General features: G+C 38.1%; 1 protein-coding gene across 1 annotated transcript; it reads right to left on the bottom strand.

Annotated features, from left to right (window-relative positions):
* Positions 1-9,683: 9,683 nt before the first annotated feature.
* LOC139145439 (peptidyl-prolyl cis-trans isomerase G-like) lies at positions 9,684-10,631 on the bottom strand. Its single transcript, XM_070716628.1, has one exon. The coding sequence runs from the start codon at positions 10,629-10,631 to the stop codon at positions 9,684-9,686; it is 948 nt and encodes a 315-aa protein (XP_070572729.1).
* Between the last annotated feature and the right edge of the window lie 202 nt (positions 10,632-10,833).

Genomic DNA, 10,833 nt, shown 5'->3' with positions numbered 1-10,833 from the left:
AAGTTATGATGAAATGTACATTTTTTTCATGTTAAGGTTGATTTTTACCATTTTTGGTAAAAAAAAATGTATAAAAATTTATAGCAGGTTACACCAGAATTTGAAAGGTCTTTACAAATTTGTTTTAAATTTCTGAAAAGTGTATTTTGAAATGTCACCCATTTATTTTAGGGTTTCTTTAAAGATATTACAAACAAACAAACCTCTTTGTTTATGAAGGACTTTGTTGGACAAGGAAATAGGTTTTACCCTTCCAAGGACCAACTTTCCCCACTTTCTGCATGTTGTGCCTTACTGTGACACTTTGACAACTTGACATGTTGTGTTAACTTTAGTGTGGACAACTATTTACTATGTGCACCAGAGAAGCCTTGACTAACTTATTTTTTCTTAAAAATTTACAATTGTCTACAAAAGAGGAAATGTCTTTAAGAAACCATCTTACAAAAATGGAGTATGCATTTCATACATATACGTCTTTTCAAGACAATACGTATGCCAAATTTTTTAGCTTCTTCAGATGATTTTTGTACGTTTTAAACAAGTATGAACATAAAACGTAATCCACAATATGGTGATTTTTATTGCTTATGTTTTTGATAGGATGGTGTTAACACTGTTGGTTTTTTACTCTGACAAACTTTACATACAAAGTTGCAATGTTTATTTGCCCATTTTACAGTAAATTATTGTATTTACTCTAGAAATGTTTCGTGTATTTTTAGAATAAAATAATTTTACTGAATATCAATGGTCTGTAATGTTATTTCAAGGCTTGAACAGCCCCTGAACGCCCAAATGTGTTCAACAAGTGCGCATCATGTGTTCTAGCCTTTAACACACTTATCGTTGAATGGCGTCCATGCGTTCAAAAAGTGTTACAGCCCTTTGAACGCGTAAAAGCGTTCAATTTTTTGAACACATTTCCTGTGCAACGTGTGTTCAGATATGGAACACCATGGTGTTCAATATCATGTCTTATGAACACGTAGCGTTCAAAATCTGCACAAATGTGTTCAAAAATTGAACATTGGTTGAACACATAGTGTTAAATTTCTGAACGTCTAGAGGCGTTCAAAAAGTGTTACAAAAAGGCGTTTAATTGTGTTCTATCCTTGAACTCTTAGCTTTACAGTGAGTGTCCAACTGCCTTCATTTACCGTTATCTTAACAACTTGTGGCACCATTTCCACGTCCATTATCCATGCGCATATCAGTGTGATCAAAGTTATAGATCGTCCATTTCAACTTCTGCCAAGCTCAAGTTCACACCACAAAATTCCCGCCCACCCTCTGCAAAAAAGCCTCGCTGCAAGGTAGCAGCTCACAATAAAATATACTGTATGTCTCTATATCGCTTGCTTTACACAATAAAGTTCCAGGGGGCTGTCATGGGTCTGCCGCGGGCGACCGGTAACGCGTTGCCCGATGCACGGTACCCAGAGCCCGGTACGACCGTCCAGGCCGCCATGGCAGTACATGCATAACCCCGGATTTCGGCAAAACACTTGTCTCCGTGTCGTTCCTTTGCGTTAAAAAGTATCTTTAATCATGGCAGTTGTAAAATGCGAAGAAGGAAGTTCTTGAAGCTCTAAATTCACCTTCACGTGATACGCTGGCCATAAAATAATTTTAACTCAGGTCATGAGATAGGACAAAGCATCCCTAGTAAGTGACAATAATGTGCGGACGTCTACAAATATCCGAAAGCGGTTTTACGGTAAAGTGCACCTAGGGGCAAATATTCGGACTCTCAAACTTTAACAATATTCTTATTGACTATCACCTCTGAGGGCTCATTTTGAAGTTTGTGAGCTGAATAAAGTAAGTTCAGTCGCTTAGCTTTGTGAAAATCGGGAATTTGATTTTTTCCCAGAGACATTAGACAGGGATGGCAGCCATATTGAATTTCAAATAACGGTAAATGTTTGATGACTTTTTTTGTGAACCCAGATTTTATTCTTGATATTGAAATAGGTTTTAGGAAAGTTTGAGCAAAAGCTTGTGTCATTAGTTTTCGAGGTGCGAACTGCCTAAGGGCTGGATGTGTATACTTGTCTGGCCGTAGCGTCAATCCTCTTTGTTTTGAAAAGTAAAGAAAGCGGTCTTTCAAGCCCGTAATTCAACTTAAGAGAAAAAAAACTGATCCAAAAAATGGACTTTAAATAAGGCTGCATTTATGACAAAGCGCTCCGACTCTGAGTTAAACGACGATTATGTACGAAACTTTAGTTTTATAAATATATGATCATATCCTGAAACTGACATCAGCTACCACATATCAGAACTGATTGCTTATGTCAGTGTACTTTGAATAGTAATCTGTTTTAATTGTCCACTGCTACGCAATTCCTACAGTGCAACAGACAAGAAGTCAACGGTTCGATAATTCATAAGCTTTTGTATAAACAGATGAGGAATCAGAAGCTCAAATGTTATTAAAAACAAGAAGTGGAGAGAAAAATATCCATGGGGAAGTAGGATTCTTCCGCCTTTCTGACACTTGTTTGACCTTCAACAAAATGATAGGGGATTTTAGCTTCTGGCCGTGCTACAAGGGCTTTACTTTATTATGAACATTTAGTCAACAGGTCGATATGTAGCTCACGATTTCTCACATTAACCCGAAAAACTATGTGATTAAAGAGACCATTATATAAAGTTACTCCGGCTATCAGCTGCTGCTGTGTTAGATAAGGTCATTTCAGCCGTTTATGACGCATTTATGATACTTTTTGTTAGTCTCTTTTTGAGTGAATTTGATCGCAGTAAAATCAGAAGTACACTGTCTTTACATCTGAACTTGCGGTGCATTTGCGCATGCGTGGATCAAAGCGTTTATCAGTAAGGTTCCTGAGATATCTTTGGCACCTAAACCAGCGATGACTCCACTAGGTCGAAAAAATCACTATTTCTCTCGTACATCGCATTCACCAAATTACTTTTTATTCACAGTCTTTGACCAAGCCTAAATGCAGTGGTACCGCTGGCCATTGTTAAACTCAAGATATCTGGGTACTTGCGGTTTCTTGCGTCGACGGTCATTTTCTACGGTCGCATTGCAGGGTGAAAATTACAATTCCTTTGAAAGGTGATTAAAAAAGCGAAGTTCAGATTTCTCACTGCACCATTGCTTTCAGTTTCATTAGCGCTAAACTTCTTGATTGTCAAAACGTTTGCTAAGATGCTGTATATCTTGTGGCTCGTAACGCGGGCTCACGATGCAGTTTTATTTGCTAGGCAAAGAAAGTCCATTTCTAAATAGTTAGCCTAATAATAACTTAAAGTTTTGTTCAGAAAATGTTGTCAGCTAAAAGATACGGGGTTACAATGTAATCTAAGAGCCGAACTGTGACTCTTCAGGTGTCATTAGTTTGGTAGATGATCGGTAACTTAAACTTATGATATTAATAGCGTGGCAATTGTCATGCTAGACTGCGATAGCCACACCTGGCCACTCTAGATCTGTGTCGGGAAGAGCTGTCATCAAAAGTGGTGGTCGTCGTATCCTTTGAGCTGTAGTTGAGCACTGAAAGATGTACACTTCATTTTCCTATGGCGAACATCGAAATCGAAAGAGTCTTGACTCCGACTCGTTAAATATATGTTTATATTAACCCACCATTTTAGAGTGATAAAATGGCTTGCAGGTCAAATCGCAAACATTATTTTATTCCAACGCAGTGCGGCTTTTAAATGAATGGAAAGATGTCAAGCTTTTTATCCAGTGTCTGTCTGTTGTTTGTTTTTATTTATTTCTCGTTTGTAGATTTCTCGTTCGTGCGTGTAAGTTTTCTCAGTCACCATTTTCATTGCCCAGTGTTTGGGATGAATAATGTATTGATTGATTGACTGATTGATTGATTGATTGATTGATTAAACACCTTTTGGAACATATACGTTCTCCGACAAGAACGGAATATTTTCCAGTTTATTTTGGACTCAAGGTTTGGAATAAGCTTCTTTTTATTTTACTGATGTCTTTCTTTTCAACCAGTATGCAAGAGAACAATTAATTCTTCAAAGAATCTGTAATAACCTTTCACAACATTAATATGGACTTTTAAGTCTGAAATAAAGTTTATAATAATAATAATAATAATAATAATAATAATAATAATAATAATAATAATAGACATCATATGTGAAATTCAGTGACAATTAAGGCCTGAAACAGGGTAAAATTATGGGATTCTGGAACCGAACATGGCACGTCCGATCAGTAGTGTGGCTTTTACATTTGCATAGATTTACAATAATCCGGCTTTTATAAGGGAAGCCTGAACTGCGCAGATCAAGGGTAAATCTGAATCTGGTGCATGAATACTTTGATGATGTTGGTATCCACTTAAGTCAACAAAAGAATGCTCGTGCAGAATGAGTGCCGGCAAGACTGCCTCCGACGCAATATCTCATAATTGTTTATTAACCAACAAAAATTAGATAATTTCATATCATGTGAACCATCATGTGCAGATGTTTATCTCGTAAAAGTAATTAAGTTTAAACGTTTCAAATATGTCAAATGTCATCTGACTGTTAAGTTTCAGTTCTTTGTTACAGCACACCCTTTTTAGTACACAGCTGCATAGCTTCTAAACGAGGTCAATAGCTCACCGATACAATTATGTTATATTAGAGAGATTCCAAAATTTCCTCGAAAGATAAGCTTTACTATTCCCTGTCTAGTCAGAATACTATCATGCTTGCATCCGCCTTCGTTGATGTTGTTTTATGCCTTCCTGTAAAAGCTTATCTCATCAAGGGTCAAAGTTTGATACGTGCATGTTTTACATGATAGGGAAGGGAACAAGTCCCCGACGATTTTTAAGTCATTATCATTTCGAGGGCATTAATGCAAATGCAAATTAGGTTATAAAAATTTAATTTGTTATGAAAAGCAGTTTGCTGTCAAGAAACATGTCACTGCAGTGTGACGTTTTGTTTAAACACAACGTGGCGGTCGACAAAACATTTAAGCTGCTGTTGAGCATGAACAGATGTAGTCTTAAATTCCGTATGACGAACACGAAACAGAAAAGAGCCTTGACTCTGACCTGCAAAATATCTGGTTATATTAAGCCACCAATTTTAGGGTGATGAAAGGCAAGATGCGGATAGAAATCCCGAGCCCGAATTTTGTGAATTCTAATCTGACTGGTCTTGACACTCTACAGGTTTATGCAGCTGTGTATAAAAGTATCTTTAATCATGGCAGTTGTAAAATGCAAAGAAGGAAGTTCTTGAAGCTCGTAAATTACCTCCACGCGACACGCTGGCCATAAATGAATTTTAACTCAGGTCATGAGATAGGACAAAGCATCCCTAGTAAGTGACAATAATGTGCGGACGTCTACAAATATCCGAAAGCGACTCTCGAACTTTAACAATATTCTTATTGACTATCACCTCTGAGGGCTCATTTTGAAGCTTGTGAGATGAATAAAGTACGTTCAGTCGCTTAGTTTTGTGAAATAAGGAATTTGATTTTTCCCAGAGACATTAGACAGGGATGGCAGTCATATTGAATTTCAAAAAATGGTAAATGGTTAATGACTTGTTATGTTATTCCAGATTTTATTCTTGATATTGAAATAGAATAGTTTAAAGTTTGTTTAAGGAAAGTTTGAGCAAAAGTTTGAGTCATTAGATTTTGAGGTGCGAACTGACTAAGAGCTGGATGTGTATACTTGTCTGGCCCTAGCGTCAATCCTCTTTCAGGTGCCACCAACTAAGCTGTTCGTGCAAAAAAGTTTTCGTGCACAGTTTTTCCGCGGGCGAGCAAATTTCAAAACTAATCAGCAGGCGGAAAGAAAAAACCGATGTTTACCGTGGGCGGGGAAGAAATTTCATTTTTTTTCAGCGGGCGATAGAAAGAAATTTTGATAATGCGTACAGAGGGAGGGGAAAGCCGTGGTTGATAGAACTCGAGGGGAGATTAAGCGCCTACATTAGAGGGGAGCAATGTTCCAAGGTATACTAATAGCTGCTCGCACGGTTTTGCGTTCTTCTAGGTTGCCTAGAGGGCATCTATTCGGCAATGGGGAATTTCAGTAGTGGGGAGAAGGCAGTGGGGAGCTTGAATTGTTGTGGGGAGTGGGGAGCGGGCAGACCATAGATACTGGAGGGCAGTGGGCATCAAAATTCAGTGGGAGGGCATATTTTCCGTGTGTGACAGTGGGAGGGCAGTTACGAACAGCTCTACTTTCCCCTCCAAATTTTAGGTCAAGGTCAAAAATAAGTAAAATCGGTGTATCAGCCTTCAAAACATGTTCTGTGATGATTTGCGAAATTGATGAAAGTCTTTCAAGCTCTTTATCAACTTAAGAGAAAAAAATAATCCAAAAGATGGACTTTAAATAAGGCTGCATTTATGACAAAGCGCTCCTGACTCTGAGTTAAACAACGATTATGTACGAACATTTGTTAGTCAACAATCCTTCAGGAGTGCAAAGGTCAGCCGATTAATTTCCATAATACACACAGGCTCGCATATCTAAATCTTCTCACTTATTACTGTGTGTTTGCCCTTTTTACATTTGCCACTTGTTATACAGAAATATCAACCACCTTTCGACCGTAGCGTCCAAAGCAAAGTAGAATTCAAAGGAAATGGACCACAGCCACCCTAGTAAAAATCCGCCGATGAAATCATGATTTGAAATTCACAGAAGTACGATGGATTGCTGAAATAAACTTTCTGAAGTTTCACGGAGACGTTAGAGACAACAATAAAATACATTACAATACACAATCTGAAGGGTTGTTGTGCATCACGCGTACACAGTGGTTTTATGGCGTCAACATGGCGTTCAGTCAATTCGAAAAATAGCAGAATCCCTGCCTTCTCTGTAAGTCCCGCTTGTGGTGAATACAATTGTAAGGGTACCTTACCTGCGAATATCCACCTAGTACCTGCTTTCATGCCATATCAGCTGTAACATAACTTTGCCGAATTCGACGATTAATCCCATAGATAAAGCAAATTGGCGTACATAACGTTGAAATTACAAATGCATGTAATGGAGACAAATTGTGAAGTAAAACGTGTCTGTGTTCAGCGTGTGCCTAGTTACACGGCGCCCTCATAGTTGAATCTTGTCATGTTTGAAGAAGGTGAGCGATTACTAAGTTTGTGAGTCATACTATCAAACTTCACTGTTGTCGACACCGAAAAAAATCTATTTTTTTATCGAAGAAATCACATTTACTTTCGTCTTTAATTTTTTTAATTCAACCTTTGTTCTTACTTGGGAAACTATTTGATTGTATGTTTGTGCGTAAATGCCTTTTATCTTCTTATGACTCTACAGATTGTACAGGTTTTATGCGTACCTAGATACTCTGCTAGACATTGACCTCTATTACATACCCTTATTGTAGAGTTGATGTTACCAAAAATTGCCTGATTGGACGTACGTCACGACTTTTTAATGATCTGATTGATAAGGTCTGCGATGTCGATGTTTTTGAAGAATCTCATTCAATTTTAAAAGACATGTTTAATTGTTCTTGTCATCGTTTGATTTTAGAGTACTTTTTAATTTGTTTAAATTTTAGTGTATTTTATCCTTTTTTGTATTTTCTTGTCTGTAAGTGGCTGCCTGATGGCGCTGTTGATGAGCAAATTAAATAAAATAAAAAATAAAATTTAATATTTGCACCGATTTGCACCTGTTTCTTGCATAGGACCTCACTCAATTAACAAAAGTACAGGGTTTTCACAGACAAAATATATTGCTGAAGAGAAATGAAATCCTGAACGTATACTTTGTGTCAAATTAATAAAAAATTGATTTGTTCAATTTTTGGCTCTGAAAAGTCTATGTAAAAAGTGGTGCTGATTCCAAAATAACAGACTTATTTACCCCACGCACACTCGCAGCCAACCTAAGCAACGCCCCCAGTATTGACTTGAACGGATCTTATCCACCGACTGATTGCACAGTGTATCCGATGCAAAGTCTCGCATGGAGATTCTGTGCCTAAATAAGCTCTGCTATAAATGTCTGGGAAAGTTGTGTTTCAAAATTCTCATTTAGACTCTGTAAATATAGACATAACACCTCTTTACATCAAAGTAAGTTTGTTCCCGGCATAAAACAGGTAACCATATGGAAATTCGATCAAGTTCCCGTTAGGACAACAGTCAAACTGGACCAGCTTTAAACACTCAAAAACTGATTTGTGATAACCAAATTTCAAAGTTTACAAATGGAAATACTAATCTACATTTCTTTTCAGGGAACTACGCGCCGACAGATCTAATACACCCGAAAACCGCAAAGATACCGGTCTCATCAGATCAGGAACAATATGCATCGCGACTACTCTTTCTGATTAACGGGCAATCCGTAGTTGTAACTTTGAGTTTTGTCAATTGTGTTAGAACGCGATATATCACGCTTTCTCAGGCTTGCCGCCTTTTCAAATAAACATGTTTTTCTTTTCTGAGTTGTTGTAACCCTTTTTACCCCTACCATTGGATGATGTGTGTTAATAAAGTATACACACACGTCCACTCAATGAAAAAAGGAAGTTTCGATCTTCACACTATCTCTTGGGGCAAAGCCGAAATTACTTCTGATTCAGGTAATTTCTCCTAGCTCGGCCTGAAGAATCATGTCGACTGACTGTCTCCAATTTGCTGACATTGCCTTATCTGAATGGTCTCCATCTTGCACACCCTGTCTCAAAACGACGCTGATTACTACTGGAGCTTCATTCTTTGGCAACGAAATAATCAGTGGACAAGGATCCACTGTCGTTTGTTTGCCGTTTGGCCAAAAACTAAATGGTAAGTCTACAAGTAATGTTTCACACGCCAAAGTAATCTACAAAGTAATCACTCACAGAGAGAAAGAAAAATTGGTTTGATTGAACGCGTCAAAAACAACAAATACACAACATACATACATACATACATACATACATACATACATACATACATACATACATACATACATACATACATACATACATACATACATACATACATACATACATCATACATACAGGCAGACAGGCAGACAGGCAGACGCATATGCAGACAGGCAAACAGAAAGCGATAGATCGACAACCTTAAACTGTCTGGGAGACAATACAGACAAACAAACAGACATACAAGCATGTAGTGAGACAGACATAAAAGGAAAGCGGCGTCAACATCATGTAAGGTGAAGGTCTATGAACATCAACACATCTACTATGTTAAAAACTACATGATTTATTGATAGGAAGAATTAGTTTTATTTCTTTGATGACAATTTGTATTACATCATTTGATGTCAATTTCTTTGTGAAATGACGGCAATTACTCGTTATCAAAGTATTTTACTGCCAAACACCTGAAAGTGAACAAATATTGTTTGCAGTTTAAAATGAGCGCTATAACTTTCAAACAAGTAATCAACATGAATTGGGCACACAGAGGACCCAAAACCGTTTGAAAGTTTCTCCTGTCTATAAACTTTACAAAATCAGACCTGCTGTAGTTGTAGAAGGTTGCACAGACGGGTTTTAGGGGGAAATAAGAAAAACTGCCAATCCTGAATATTGAAAAATTTTGGTGTTATTGTTCGGAAATCAACGGGTTATGGCTAGGAACATGACATTCAGTCCGCATAAATATAAAAACTCTCTAGTCTTTGTGAAATGAAAACAGTAATCTGTCATCAGAATTTTCAAATATCCGTCTCTTCCTGGAAGAGGGAAGTGCTAGAATAATAAAATATTTCATCTCCTAAAGTTCCTTCATTGTCTCTAACTCTGAGTTTGACTTGGAAGCCTGGAAGAGCATTGTCTTCGTAAAGGTCATCTGCGCTTTTGTATTGGCGTTTTGTAGGTCCATATTTTTCATGTTGGCCCTGAAACATCATGCCTTTCTGATGTTCTGGGTTATTACTACTTTGAGTCATGTATGCATCATTAGCAATGCTCTGAGTCTGTTTTGGTTTTTCTGATAGTGCTGGCAACCTGGCGGGTTTGGTTTCTTTCACAGGGTTTTTGTGAATTCTGTGGTCTTGACTTCTCCTGCGTCCATCAGCGTTATACTGAGCAGTCTCTTCTCTGTATCTGTCTTTGGCAGTTTTGTAGTCTTTGTTACGGTACTGATTCTTAACATATTCTGAGAGGGCTTCGCGAACTTGCGAGTTATTATTGTCCGTTCTCTGGTGTTGCTTTTCAGTATATGGTATGTTCCTTTTACTGTTTTCATTTCGACTCCTCTCTCGACGTCTGTCATTGTCATTTTGTGGCGTTTGTTTGTCGGCGGGGGTTTGCTTTTGATGATGTTTCATTTGACTTTTTGAAGGACTTCTTGAATCTTGCTTCACTCTTTCCTCCCTGCTTGGATGACTCTGCAGATGAGAGTGCCAACTTTGATGTCGTCTGTAGTCAATGTCAGGCGGGTCCGATCCACGCCAAATGTTTTCGTTTATATTTATTGCATCACGTGATTTATTGTATGGCAGTGCACTGAATTCCGATGAGGGCAGTCTTTGATTTGCTCTGTAGTTGTCTTGCTGATGGTAGTCTGAATTGTGATGTCTATACGGAGACTCCTGCTGTCGATCAGCGACAAACGTCGTTGGTGGCGCTCTTTCAATGAGTTGGTGATAGCCCTGAGCCATTGGATGTCTGCTATGATTATCAAACGTGTCTACTTTCGAGTCTCTTCTAGTATTTATGGGATCTCTTGGCGGTATGGGCGGAGGTTTCTCACCACTGCCTTCCAACACATTGGTGGGTTCAGCTAAGTTTACTTTGTTATGGTTTCCCTGAACCTGATATTTGCGAGGGTCTATGCGTACTTCCCTTCGATAATCTGGAATA

The sequence above is a fragment of the Ptychodera flava genome, chromosome 1, assembly GCF_041260155.1.
Source record: "Ptychodera flava strain L36383 chromosome 1, AS_Pfla_20210202, whole genome shotgun sequence".
Taxonomy (NCBI): Eukaryota; Metazoa; Hemichordata; class Enteropneusta; family Ptychoderidae; genus Ptychodera; species Ptychodera flava.
This window is presented reverse-complemented; position numbering and strand designations above follow the sequence as displayed.